This window comes from Podarcis muralis, chromosome 14, assembly GCF_964188315.1.
Source record: "Podarcis muralis chromosome 14, rPodMur119.hap1.1, whole genome shotgun sequence".
Lineage (NCBI taxonomy): Eukaryota > Metazoa > Chordata > Lepidosauria > Squamata > Lacertidae > Podarcis > Podarcis muralis.
Genome location: NC_135668.1, coordinates 9,115,544 through 9,129,425, shown reverse-complemented (window position 1 = coordinate 9,129,425; position 13,882 = coordinate 9,115,544). Strand labels below are relative to the sequence as shown.

The 13,882-nt window shown below is 44.3% G+C and overlaps 1 protein-coding gene across 1 annotated transcript; it reads left to right on the top strand.

Moving 5' to 3' along the window:
• Nucleotides 1-943: 943 nt before the first annotated feature.
• LOC114584751 (zona pellucida sperm-binding protein 3-like) lies at nt 944-7,317 on the top strand. The gene is made up of 9 exons (XM_028706815.2): nt 944-1,571; nt 3,246-3,364; nt 3,451-3,554; nt 3,818-3,995; nt 4,088-4,208; nt 5,696-5,787; nt 5,884-6,032; nt 6,419-6,538; nt 7,126-7,317. The coding sequence occupies exons 1-9, from the start codon at nt 1,161-1,163 to the stop codon at nt 7,281-7,283; spliced, it is 1,452 nt and encodes a 483-aa protein (XP_028562648.2). The 5' UTR covers nt 944-1,160; the 3' UTR covers nt 7,284-7,317.
• The last annotated feature ends 6,565 nt before the right edge of the window (nt 7,318-13,882 follow it).

The following is a 13,882-nucleotide window of genomic DNA, read 5'->3' as shown; positions in this document are numbered from 1 at the left end:
GCAAAACACAGGCCACACACTGTTGAGTAAGTTTTAAAAGTTTTCCTTACTAAATCAAAAGCTCTTGTTCATGTGTTATTCCATGCAGCAACATGGAGAACACAGGTAGATATTATTATTGGGTGTGAAATACACAATATAGTTCAACTATGCAGTCTGAATCATTGTATCATAAATTGTAGAGTTGGAAAGGGGCTCCAAGGGTCAGCTAGTCTAACCCCCTGAACTCCACCTGCCCTGTGCCTGTGTGATCAGGTTCCTCACCTTTTGGAGAGTCTATTCAGAGCTACCAGTATGTACAAATGTGTGGCAGTTAAGAGTAAAAGCACCTGGAAGCGCCCTTAGGCTAAGTCAGGGGTCAGCAAACTTTTTCAGCAGGGGGCTGGTCCACTGTCCCTCAGACCTTGTGGGGGGCCAGACGATATTTTGAAAAAAAATAAATGAACGAATTCCTATGCCCCACAAATAACCCAGAGATGCATTTTAAATAAAAGCACACATTCTACTCATGTAAAAACACGCTGATTCCCAGACTGTCCGTGGGCTGGACTGAGAAGGCGATTGGGCCGGATCCGGCCCCCGGGCCTTAGTCTGCCTACCCATGGGCTAAGTGTTTTCAGGATAAAGTACCTTCTATGATTGGATTGAAGACTTATATACAAACTTGCAACATATGAACAACTTGCATATAAACGCAGACTTGCCATGGACAAATTCACTGATATATGGAATCCATTCTTACAAATACTATAATAGGTTAATATCTGGTGAAGTACAATAGCAACCTTGTAAAATACACAGTTTTGGTTTTCCCCTTCCCCCTTTATTTCCCCTTCTACATGGGTTCTGTTTCTCTTTCTCTTTTTCTCTCTCTTATTTACGTCTCACCATGTTTAGTGCCCATATAATTATGTACTTTTTGCACTTTCAATAAGGATTTTTTTAAAAAAAGGCAGGATGAAGTCCCAGCAATTCAAGCTGCATTGTCTCCAGCTGAGGCTCATCGCTCTTATTCCTTCTCTACAGCTGGCAGGGGAGGCAAGGCTGCTTGGAACCTAAGGCAGCTGTGAAGGGGCTGGGTCTGCAGCATTTAAAGCCTTCCTCTCCTGCCCTGGTCCTCTTTGGGGCACAGTGGGTGGTGGGTTAATTTTGCAGTCAGAATGGGGCTATTAGCTTCTGTTAGTGGTGTGCTCTTGTGTATAGTAATTGGTGTGGTGGACATCGCAGGCCCTTGGGAGTTGTCTGGGGATGATCTAGTTTGGAGATCTCCTTCCAGGACTGTCCCTCCAGTGGGACAGCCTCACGGCTCCGTCTTGTCTCGGTCTTCACCCTGGGCTTGGATGGACGTTCCCCAGCTGAGGGCTTTATCCCTCCTGACTCCTGTGACTGTGCATTGCATGGAGGCTCAGGTGGTCGTAACTGTGAACAGGGACCTGTTTGGGACAGGGAGGCTCATCCAAGCTTCAGACCTAATCCTGGGCTCTCATGGTTGCCAACACACTTCCTTTGACGATGCAGAGAATTTGGTGGTCTTTGAAGTTGGACTCCATGAGTGTGGCAGCATCTTACAGGTAAGGCGAACTGATGAAATGCACTTGTTTCTTGAGTTCCTTGAGCTTCTTTTAGTTGTTGTAAAGTAACAAGAAATGCCTAATGGGTAAAGAAGTAAAATGGGGGTGGAAAGACTCCTCATATTTCTGATGCTCCAGCTGTGGCTACTGTTTGTGTGGTTAAAAAGATACTACCTGTGCATGAGAGGGAGGTATTGATGGCTTTGGGGGAACCCTAATATTGGATGCGGGTGGCGCTGTAGTCTAAACCACTGAGCCTTGGGCTTGCCGATCGAAAGGTTGGTGGTTCGAATCCCTGCGATGGGGTGAGCTCCCGTTGCTTGGTCCCAGCTCCTGCCCACCTAGCAGTTCGAAAGCATGTCAAAGTGCAAATAGAGAAATAGGTACCACTCCGGCAGGAAGGCAAATGGTATTTCCGTGCGCTGCTCTGGTTTGCCAGAAGCGGCTCATGCTGGCCACATGATCCGGAAGCTGTCTGAGGACAAACACCGTCTCCCTCAGCCAGTAAAGTGAGATGAGCGCCGCAACCCCAGAGTCGTTTGCGACTGGACTTAACTGTCAGGGGTCCTTTACCTTTAAAGGTGAGAAAAGGAGCAACTATCTGAGAGTATTGTGATGGATTGGGATCCTGAACCAGCAATACTCTGTGCACCAGAACTTGTGCGCTGTACTAATCTTAGAGCCTTATTATAGAATCCTCCATTCAATGGAAACTTCTCAAAACGAAAGGGATAGGAGTGGTTATCATTATGAGAGGTCTGCAAATAAAACATTAGTTTCCTTCTCCAAAAATATTCAAAAGTTTCGCTTCCTATGGCTTGTACCCCAAGGTGGGAGAAGGACCTTCTTAGAGAGAAGTAAATGCAGAATGCTGCTAGTTTAATGATGGTTGAGCCTAGGTAGTGACTGCTAGTATGTTTAGCTAGGACTGGCAACACCTGAGTTCAAATCCCCACTCACTCAAGAAGCTGACCTTAGGCAAGTCATCTGTTTCTGCGGTGCTGGATTTTTGCTTGTGTGTGCTACTATCACTAAACCTGGTAGGTTTTTAAAAACTGTACCTGGAGATGTTTTGCATTGGGTGACAAGCTAAACAAATAACTACATCAGAATTGTTGTGAGGATGAAATTTGGTTCTCTATAAAATTCTACAAATTCTATAAAATTCATGTACCACTTTTTGCAGCCTACACAAGACAACCTGTGCTTTTCAGATGTGCATGCAATTTGTCTGGTGGTCCTAGGTACTTTCTCTCCATGTACTAAGCCCTGCCCAAGGCCACCTCTGCATGGTCCCTCACTATCCTCCTACATTATAACAGATGGTGGAGGGGGCATCCCTCTGGGCTGATTGCACCTCCCTACACTTAATAGGGAGTATATATTGAGACTAGCAATGGAATGATAATAGAATTGTAGAGTTGGGAGAGATCCAAGGGTCAAGTCCATATTTCTAAGGTGGCATTTATTTCTAGGAATATGATGTGTTTATATGAACCAACAATAGTCTGAGAAGCCTTCTCTACCCTGGTGCCCTCCAGATGTGGTGGACTTCCAACTCCATCAGCCCCAGCTAGTGCAGATTATGGGATTTGGAGTCCATAACATCTGGAGAGCACCAGGTTGTTGAAGCCTGTAGTGACTCTATATTTGCCACTACTCTTCTCCTTCCAGATGACTCCAGACTCTCTTGTCTATAGCATAAGCCTCTACTTTAGACCTAATCCTGGAAGTAACTCTCAAATCATCAGGACCAGCCCAGCTGAAGTTCCTATTGAATGTCACTATCCAAGGTGAGTGGCTCTTTGTTCTCTGATCGCACCTTCCCAATGACTGTTCCTTGGAGAACTGGTTGATCAGTGAAGACTGTCCCTTTCAGGAAAGACAATGTGAGCAGCAAGTCCATCAGGCCAACGTGGAGTCCTTTCAGCTCTACCATTTCTGCAGAAGCAAGGTTGGCCTTCTCGTTGCGTCTGATGAACGGTAGGTGGCAGCCTTGGGGAAAATACTGTCTGCTTCGTAAGTCGGGATGGGGAACCTTATTTTTAGTCCAAGGGATGCATTGCCTTCAAGGGCTGTATGTCGGTGATGGGTGAGGCTAGAGGCAAAAGTGTGGAGCAATGAATATAAATCTTAACTTTTGTACAGTAGGCTACCCCAGTCTCTGAGTGATACGAGGTTTCAGGTGCTTACATAGGGCACCTGTATTATCCCATCCCTGTATTAAGATAAGGCTCACCTTCTAGATGACTGGAGTGCGGAGAGAACCATTAATAGGTATCAGCTGGGAGATGCCATGCACATCCAGGCTGATGTCAATACTGAGAACCACGTGGTTCTGAAGCTCTTCATTGACAACTGTGTGGCCACGCTGAGCCCAGACAGAGACTCTTCTCCCAGTTATGCTATAATTGACTTCAATGGGTAAGTTTGCCTTTCTTGCCAGGATCTCTGGGTTGCATTTATTTGGCTGTCAACTACTGGGGCAATGTTGGTAACCATGTGTTTTGTCTTAGATGTCTGGTTGATGGGAGATCAGATGACTCCAGTTCAGCCTTTGTGTCCCCAAGACGCAGAGAAGACTCTCTCCAGTTCACAGTTGATGCCTTCCAGTTTGCAGGAGATAATGGAGGCTTGGTGAGACATTACTGAACACAGCAACCTTCCTGATCTGGCACATTTTGCAGCAATTGGCATTAAAAAAAAAAAATCCCCATGAAAGTTCACCAGCATTTTAGTGTGAATTTATTGTAATAAATACATTTTATATGCAGTTTTGACTAATGTATACATTCTTGCAAGGACATTCCCCTAATACAATGCTTTTTTTGTATGTTGTTTTCATTCATATCTTGGTTTTTTTAGAATCCACTTTCCTTAATGTGTGCAATTTTGTAATTATTGTCAGCCGGGATAGCTCAGTTGGTAGAGTAGGAGACTCTTAATCTCAGGGTTGTGGGTTTGAGCCCCACATTGGGCAAAAGATTCCTGCATTGCAGGGGGCTGGACTAGATGACCCTTGTGATTCCTTCCAGCTCTACAGTTCTATGTTTCTAGGAGAACTGCATTGCAAACATTCAAATCGGTGCAGATTCCCCCCCCAATTTTTTTTATTGGTTTTCACAATATTATAAGCAAACACACACACACACACACACACACACACACACACGACAAACAAACATAAACATAAATCATAGCCTTATTGAAAATTACTGTTATTAACTTCCTCGCTTCCCCTTAGTTGAATTTCATTGCATGCCCTTTTAACGGTTTTCCAAATCCCAATTTTTATAAAATTTAACTTAAACATTAACATCCTTAAATCTTCACCTTATATAATTAAACATATCAATTCACTTAACATAAACAAAAATCCTAAGCCTATTAAGTATCTGCAAGCTGTTTTCGGTTATTTTGACTTAACAAATCGGTGCAGATTTTGAAAGATAGCTGCATTTCAGTTCTCATATTATTTAGGGACGTGCAAATTTGGAAGATTTGCCTTTGAATGTGTATAGAATTGAATTTCTCCTCCATCCCTACCTACAGGAAAAGCAGGGCATGGATGAAAGGGTCTTTGCAGGCAATGCCAGTCAGCTGACTGTCAATGCCTGCAAAAGCCCCTTGCACAGTGCTTCCCAAGGGCCAACAACTGGCTAACTTCCCTGTGCCTTCTGTACTGTGTACAGCTGCGTTGTACACTATGGATTCCAGATATAGCTACATGCTGTGTTTTTAGCCTTTTGTTGGGCTGTTGTTTCTATTCTGATTATATATTTTGTGGTTTTATATTTTGATTTTGTTCTGTGAACTACCCTGAGACCTCCGGGAATAGGGAGGTGTATAAATTCAATACTGTATATAAATAAAATAATAGAACTAGCTCTTTGGACTTGGTAAAGCCACTGTGACAGAGTTGTTTGAGCAGGAGTGTGGGGGAATCAGTGGTTCTCCAGATGTGGATGGACTAGAACTCTCATTATCCCTGACCATTGGTCATGCTGGCCGGGGCTGATGGGACTTGGAGCCCAGTGGCATTTGGAGAGCATTGAGTTGCTCAATAGGCTGCAATGCTGGAAAGTCCAATGGTCTTTCTTTGGGGTCCCCCTTACTTTCTCCAGGTCTACATTACTTGCCACTTGAAAGTCACAGCAGCTGATCAGCCTCTTGGTCCTCTGAACAAGGCTTGCTCTTTCAACAAAGCAAGGAACAGGTGAGGGAAGCAGCCGAGAACTGTGGAGGGCGGGGCTGTCTGAGAAGCTGAGAGCAGCAGGGGAGGAGTGATTCCTGTACCTCCCTTTTGCTGCAGCTGGACTCCCATTGAAGGTGCTGCAGACATCTGCAGCTGCTGTGAGAGGAGGAACTGTATGCCACCTGGAGGCCGGTCTGGGAGGATGGATCCCTGGTGGAGAGAGACGAGAGGACGCTTCCAGAGAGATGCTCCTGTTATTGTGCATGGTAAATTCTGTGTCCAGAGTGACTTATGGAACAGGGGTGGTGACTCCAGGACGTGAGGCCTTGCTTCCTGCATAGCAATTAGGCATGGGTCAAAAAAGCTTCCTATTGGCTCCAATTTTTCAGAGGACGAAAAGGCAACTGGTTCCAGTCAACTGCTCTTGCCATCCAAGATGTTTCTCCTAATGTTCAGCCAACAAGTACCCTCCTCCTGGGACTTAATCCCATTAGAGCTCATCCAGTCATACCCCCCACCACCTGCTGCCACCAACCCCTCTGCATCGTCATTGTCTAGACTGGCTAGAATTGTCCCATAGGAGGAAATGTGTTAAAAGGAGCTTAACTCGAACCTGATCAAAATAAGTTTCTAGGCTTTCATGCTTTTGCAGGTGACTCTTCGGTGGGAAGAGCAGAGGCTGACGTGGTGATAGGACCTGTTGTCCTGGATGTCCCAAAAAGTTTGGGGCATCTTCCTGAAAACCAAAGAACCATGGGGGCAATGGAAGAAGGTAAGGCTGCAGTTTTGAGTGGCATTTTTTGCATGCAGAAAGTCTGCTGTTCAGCCCCTTGCATCTCTAGGTAGGGCTAAAAAAGACCTCTGCCTGACACTTAGAGAGCTGGCAGTCATAGAATCATAGAGCTAGGGTCATCTAATTCAACCCCCTGCAATCTTTTTGCCCATGGTAGGTGATTGTAAAGGGACGTGGGTTAAACCACAGAGCCTAGGGCTTGCTGATCAGAAGGTCGGTGGTTCGAATCCCCGCGACGGGGGTTTGTTGCTTGGTCTCTGCTCCTGCCAACCTAGCAATTCAAAAGCACATCAAAGTGCAAGTAGATAAATAGGTACCACTCTGGCGGGAAGGTAAACAGCGTTTCCATGTGCTGCTCTGGTTTGCTAGAAGCGGCTTAGTCATGCTGGCCACATTACAGCTGTACGCCAGCTCCCTCGGCCAATAAAGTGAGATGAGCGCTGCAACCCCAGAGCCGGCCACGACTGGACCTAATGGTCAGGGGTCCCTTTACCTTTACCTTTATGGTAGTGCACATGCTCTAAACGCAGAAGGGCCCATATTCAATCTCCACTTCTCTTTCTCAGGTACCCATGAGATGTCTCTGTTGACAATGGCAGGACTGTCCATAGCAACTGCCTTCCTAGCTTTGACATTGGGGATTCTGGGATATCTCGTTGCCTGCAAGAAAAATAGCCGCTCCAATTCTACTCCAATCTCAGAGCTTTCTGGAAAAGCTGTGTAAAATTAAAAATAAAAATAAAAATTGGTGAACTTGACTGTGACTTGCAGTCTTCTTCTGTAATGGAAGGGGGAGTATGTATGGTAATCGAGTAGCCAATGGGATGGTGCCCCCAATAAGCCATTGGTCTACAGTGCCCATCAGCCCCAGCCAGCATGATCAATAGTTGGATATGATGGGAGGTGCATTCTAGGGACACCTGGGAGGCCACTGGTTCCCCACTCTTGAATTAAGTTGCTCAGTGTACTCATGATGGCTGCATTCACAAGTTGGTTTATTCAATTTCCCTGAAGCTTCCTCAGCTGTTAATTTCCACATGATTCTTGAGCTTTGAAGCGATGTCCTAATGTAATGCTAAGAGTTGCATGGGCATCTGTGCCATGTCTAAAAAGTGTGTGGTAGCCCTGACAACTTCCTCCCCTCCCTAAATAACTCTCTGGTAACTTCATTCTCTAGAGTCTACAAATGCAGTAACATGACTCGATGGCTGGAGTCAATAGATCCAAGTATCTATGGCAGAGCTTTATTTTGTTGACCTTGAAAGGATGCAAGGATGAGAATCTGTCCACCTTAGTGTTGTCCAACCTAAGGGACCTCTTGAATGGGTAGGCTTGTAGTTTAAACAGTGTCCAAGTGATCTCTGGAAGTAGTTGAAATAAGAAATGATAGTTTAAATTGAGCATGAGCAAAAGGAGAGGGGATTATTCTCTTTCTACAGTCATAAGAGGTTGATATTTTTCCAAGATGCACCCCCAGAACAGGTGTGGGGAACCTTTGGCCCTCCATATTTTTCTGAGCAGAGGTTATTTCTGGATTCAGAACACAGTGAACACGCAAATTAGGTGAAAGCTGAATATATTGTTAACAGCTGAAAAAAAAGCTAAAAAAGCTTTATTTTCTTTTTTCTTTTTTTTATAATCTATTGTCGAAAATTGTCTATTTTCGACAATAGATTTGGTTGGCATGCATATATATGGTATGACAAGGTAAAAATACATAAAGGTTTCAAAAACCATATTGTCAGGAAAGCACTATACAATGTTTGGATAAGATACAAAGATCTATTGGAAAGTAAAACTCCCAGGTGGCTATCACCAATGGAAGCTAAAGAGACAAAAAAACTCAATATGGAGTCCAAATGGCCAAGATATTGTGAAATCTTAGAGCAAGATGGTGAAAGGGTTAAATTACAGAGTTATGACAAATTAAAGTCTAAAGTACGAGATTGGTTGCACTACCTTCAGATAAACGAGGTATTCAAACAGGACAGGAAAATAGGTTTTCAGATGGAGAGGTCGAAATTAGAAACAGAATTGTTAGAACCCAATACTAAGAACTTGTCAAGAATGTATAATTTGCTGCTGAAATGGAATACGCAAGATGAAACAGTAAAATCAGCTATGATCAAATGGGCACAAGACATAGGTCATGACATTATGTTTGATGACTGGGAAAGGTTATGGAATACTGGTGTTAGGTTTACGGCTTGTAATGCTTTGAGAGAAAACATAATGAAAATGATCTATAGGTGGTACATGACCCCAGTCAAACTTGCAAAAATTTACCATTTGCCCAATAATAAATGTTGGAAATGTAATGAGACTGAAGGTACTTTCTATCACCTTTGGTGGACCTGCCCGAAGATTAAAGCCTACTGGGAAATGATCTATAATGAAATTAAAAAGGTCCTTAAAGGGACATTTTCTAAAAAACCAGAGGCTTTTCTCCTGGGCATGGTGGGCCAATTGGTGCCAAGGAAGGACAGAACTTTTTTTATGTATGCTACCACAGCAGCAAGAATTCTTCTGGCAAAGTATTGGAAGACGCAGCAGCTACCCACTCTGGAAGAATGGCAAGCGAAGGTGATTGACTACATGGGATGGCAGAGATGACCGGCAGAATCCGTGATCAGGGGAGTGAGACAGTGGAAGAAGATTGGAAGAAATTTAAAATATACCTTAAAAATTGTTGTAACATTGAGGAGTGCTGAGATGTTATGGTGTTAAGAAACAGAGAATTGCAGCTGTAAATCATAAATTTAAGGAAATTATAATGAAGATGAGTTAATTAATTAAATGAAGGGTTGCTGTTAAAAGGGAAAAATAAGGATGCAGAAAAAGGGAGGTATGGGGAAGTCCAGGAAATAAGGTGAAGGAAAATAAGTTTAGGAAATTATACATGTTTATTTGTTTGTATGTTTTGTTTTGTTTTATTGTTTGTTTTTATTACATGTTTGGAAAATTAATAAAAATTATTAAAAAAAAAAAGAGCTTTATTTTCTTGCTGCCTTTCCTTTGGTTGCTGGGAGCCCTGAGAGCAATGGACTCTTGAAGCTGGAGCTTGGCCAGCACACATCATTTTCCAAATCCAGCCTGCGCTGAGGTTCTACCTGACAGAGTTGTTCTTCAGACTTACATACTGTTAGGTTTACATAAATCACACCTAGTATTCAGGTTCAGCAGCCTGATGTTTATACATTCTTGTAAGGCAAAGGACTACTTAGCACTTGGCATGTAGCCAACATAAATCTCTCAAGTTCATCCATATGCTTTATGCCAGGTGGGACTGTAAGATCCTGCTAGGGGCTTATCCAAGAGATTAAAATTCCCAGGTGCTGCCATCTTGATATGTAAGTAACGTTGAGAGAATAGCATTTTATATAAGGAGAGAAACAGAATTACCGTATTTTTTGCTCTATAACTCACTTTTTCCCTCCTAAAAAGTAAGGGAAAATGTATGTGCGTCTTATGGAGCGAATGCAGGCTGCACAGCTATCCCAGAATCCAGAACAGCAAGAGGGATCGCTGCTTTCGCTGTGCAGTGATCCCTCTTGTTGTTTTGGCTTCTGAGATTCAGAATATTTATTTTTTTCCTCCTCCAAAAACTAGGTGCGTCTTATGGTCTGGTGCGTCTTATAGAGCGAAAAATACGGTAACTACTTAAAGGTCCCAGGTGCCACAAGATACCTAGGCATGAAGGAGCCTTGCTGTGTGTCACCTAAAACTCATCATACCCATAATGGTCTTCTGTGGTTTGCCAGTGCACAAGGTTGAATTGCAACAACTAACATACCTGGCCATTGACCGTGCTTGGTAGGGCTGATCGGAATTGTAGTTCAGTAGCATCCCTATTTAGAGATTTCTCTGAATCTCTGGACTTCCCACCTTCCCCTCCATGGGTCATATTGTCAACCTTTTCAACGGCATATTATTCAGTAATCTATATTTTATGCCAGTCCATTTTGTCCATAATATTTGCTACATTACAAGTGTTAATGTTTTCATCTGCTTACAGTGGTCTCCCAGATAAATTATAATCCTGCTCTAGAACTACTCTTTGAACTTAAACTTTGGGAACCAGATGCCTTGCCCTCCTCTTATCTTTTCAGCAGAATCTACACCAGTTTTCCTTCCACTGCTGAAGTGCTGAAAGCCAAGGTCATATTGGTCGCCATTCTTCCATGGGCACTTGTTCGTGTTGATAATTGCCTATAGCGCAATACTAGAATAACCTATACTACATATGGTTGATAAATCAATCAATTTAAAGGTAGAAAAAGTTTATATAAGGCCTACAATAGAATCGTAGCTAAAAAAGTTAGTACTTGCAAAACAAGCAAAAGTGACACAGAAGTGATTATGCGTGGGTAAGATCTTTCTTTTAAAAAATAGTTGAGCATAGGTTTTCAGCAGCAGATATGCTTTGATCAGGTTTCTTTTTTTCTTTTTTGCAGGACAGTTAGACAAATGGCCAAATTAAAAGAAAAAAGGGGAAGAAGGGGAGTTAAACGTGATGTACTGCAGAGGCACTCAGTTGCGCCCAACGTTGCAGGGGCCCCTCAAAGGATTGTGCCAGATCTTTGGCACTCTGGCATGACCTCTGATGAGATGGGAAAGTGTGCTGGGTTCATACACAGGGTCATGCCAAAGTGCTGACTTTTGGCACTCTGGTGCGACCTTGCTGATGAGCCCAGAGTGCCAATATCAGACAGGAAGGCGCACTGGACTTGTCAGCAGGGTTCTGCCAGAATGCCAAAGGTCCAGCACTCCACCATTTGAAGAGCCCAGCATACCAGTGTGTGTGTGACATCACATATTGAGGAGGTCCAGCCCCTTGCCCTAAGATTTGAAGGGGGCTAAAGACATGACCCCCTGGAGTTGGCGTGCCCGATGTACTGTATTGGAAGACAAAATCTGTTTATGTATCAATATATATCTTATTGAATAAGGGACACGGGAGCCTAGGACTTGCGATCAGAAGGTCGGTGGTTTGAATTCCCTTGATGGGATGAGCTCCTGTTGTTCGGTCACAGCTCCTGCCAACCTAGCAGTTCAAAAGCACATAAAAGTGCAAGTAGATAAATAGGTATAGCTCCAGTGGGAAGGTAAACGGCATTTCTGTGCGCTGCTCTGGTTTGCCAGAAGCGGCTTAGTCATGCTGGCCACATGACCCGGAAGCTGCACGCCAGCTCCCTCGGCCAATAAAGTGAGATGAGCGCCGCAACCCCAGAGTCGGTCACGACTGGATCTAATGGTCAGGGGTCCCTTTACTTTTTATCTTATTGAATATTGTATGATCTAAACAGTACAATAAAGCATAACAGCAAAACAAATACAGTGGTACCTCTAGATATGAATGGGATCTGTTCCGGATCTCCGTTTGCATCCTGAAGCGAATGCAACCCGCGCCTGCGCGTGCATGGGTCGTGATTCGCCGCTTCCGCGCATGTGCGTGACGTCATTTTTACCGTCTGCACATGCGTGAGCGGCGAAACCCGGAAGTAATGTGTTCCGTTACTTCCGGGTTGCTGCAGAGCACAACCCGAAAGCGCTCAACATGAAGCATATTTAACCCGGTCTGTTGTGACGTGCTCCATAAACTAGTGCATACAGAGGGAAGAAAGAATCAAGGAATGGAAATGAAGTAAGAGTGTAGGGCAAAGAGCTAGACGCGGTGGAACTCTGCCCTAAATCTGCCTCTGGCCCTGCCAAATCCCTGTCCTAGCTCAAGCGTCTGGGCTGGCATCCCTTCCGAGTGGCTCACAGCTGCTGGCTGTGCTCTCTTTGGCTGCCAGATCTGCAGGCTAGAGCAGAACATCAGCAGATAAAGCTCTTCGTGAGAATTGCATCCTGGTGCCAGGGCAAACCGCATGGTGAATTCCTGCCGGGCATGTGGCTCTTGAAGGCACAAGGGGTGCCAAGAAAAGAGCTGGCATGTTTACAATGCACTGGGACGTCCAGTACTACCCATCCTCTGAAGTATTGATGTACAAAAGCGATAATCTGTCTGGAAAGGAAAATAAAAACTTTCGATATGCAGATCTGTCTCCTGTTTGCTTTAAGTTGGTGGAAGTGGCTCCTTTTTGCCAAATGAACTGCAGAATCTATTTTCTTGCATTGGAGGGCAATACTGTATTTTTCGCTCCATAAGATGCACCTGATAATAGTTTTTAGAGGAGGAAAACAAGAAAAAAAATATTCTGAATGAAACAGTGGATGTATGATTTTTGTGGTTCATGCTGTGGCCACAGACATGATATGTGATTTGATGGTGAGTTTGGGGTAGCCCAATGCAAAAATCCTGAGGATCCATGTGGATCCGTGCTTTGTAACCATGTTTTTGCACCATTGCGGCCCCACGCAATAGTGGGTGCGTGTTTTTTTTGGTGCAGGCTATAGCCATGGACATGCTATATGATCTGATGGTGAATTTGGGGTGACCCAATGCAAAAATCCTGAGGATCCATCCATGGGCTTTTACCTCCCCCCTCCCAGGCAGCCTCTTTTATCACTAGCCTCCCTTATCTACCTCCTGATCGCTTGCTGATCAGCTGCTTCCTTTCAACACCCCCTTCCCTCTTGTTTGCCTTAGTGTCTTTTCCTTAGCTGGAGCAGTTTTTTGCTCCTCCTTTTCTTCTAATTTCTCTCCTCATTGCTTGTTTTTAGTATTCCTGTCTCTTCTCCTTCAAGTTCGCTGTCTTTAGCTCCCCCCCTCCCCTGGCAGCCTCCTTTACCAGCAGCCTTATCTCCCTCCCGATCGCTTGCTGATCAGCGGCTTTGTTTCAACACCCACTTCCCCCTTTCTAAAATAATAATAATAATAAAAATGATCTCCTTTCGCCCCTGGGCAATTCGGCTCCAGGGACCACACATTCACTCCATAAGATGCACAGACATTTCCTCTTACTCTTTAGGAGGAAAAAACTCTGTCTTATGGAGCGAAAAATACGGTATTTTTCAGTGCAGGGACCACATTCCATTCTCCGCAACCTTCGGAAGGCCAAAGTGGGTGGAACAACTAATATAAATTTTTCCTTGCACACTAGAGTAGTTTCCGTGCATGCTGTCTATCCTCCATGCAGGCAAGCAAAAGGCATGATCAGAGTTCAAGGGCACCTTCCAGCCAGGCAAAAACACACAAGGAGGGTGTTAAGCAGGGCTGGTGATGAGAGGGTGTGGCCTGGGGGAGAGGGTGGGGTGGTAAGGAGAGAGTTCTGGGGGCCAGATAGGAATGGAGGGCCACTTTCAGCTTTTGGGCATTATGTTCCTCACCCCAGTTTTACTGTGTGTTTTAAACATGGATGCTCTTTTTAAAATGTTTGC

What these genes read in the sequence shown, in the direction of transcription:
- LOC114584751 (XM_028706815.2), top strand. Translation starts at nt 1,161, where the DNA reads ATGGGGCTATTAGCTTCTGTTAGTGGTGTGCTCTTGTGTATAGTAATT. An exon ending in CAGGAGATAATGGAGGCTTG is followed by an intron (nt 4,209 to 5,695) that starts GTGAGACATTAC and finishes TACTTTCTCCAG; the next exon opens with GTCTACATTACTTGCCACTT. An exon ending in CATGGGGGCAATGGAAGAAG is followed by an intron (nt 6,539 to 7,125) that starts GTAAGGCTGCAG and finishes TCTCTTTCTCAG; the next exon opens with GTACCCATGAGATGTCTCTG.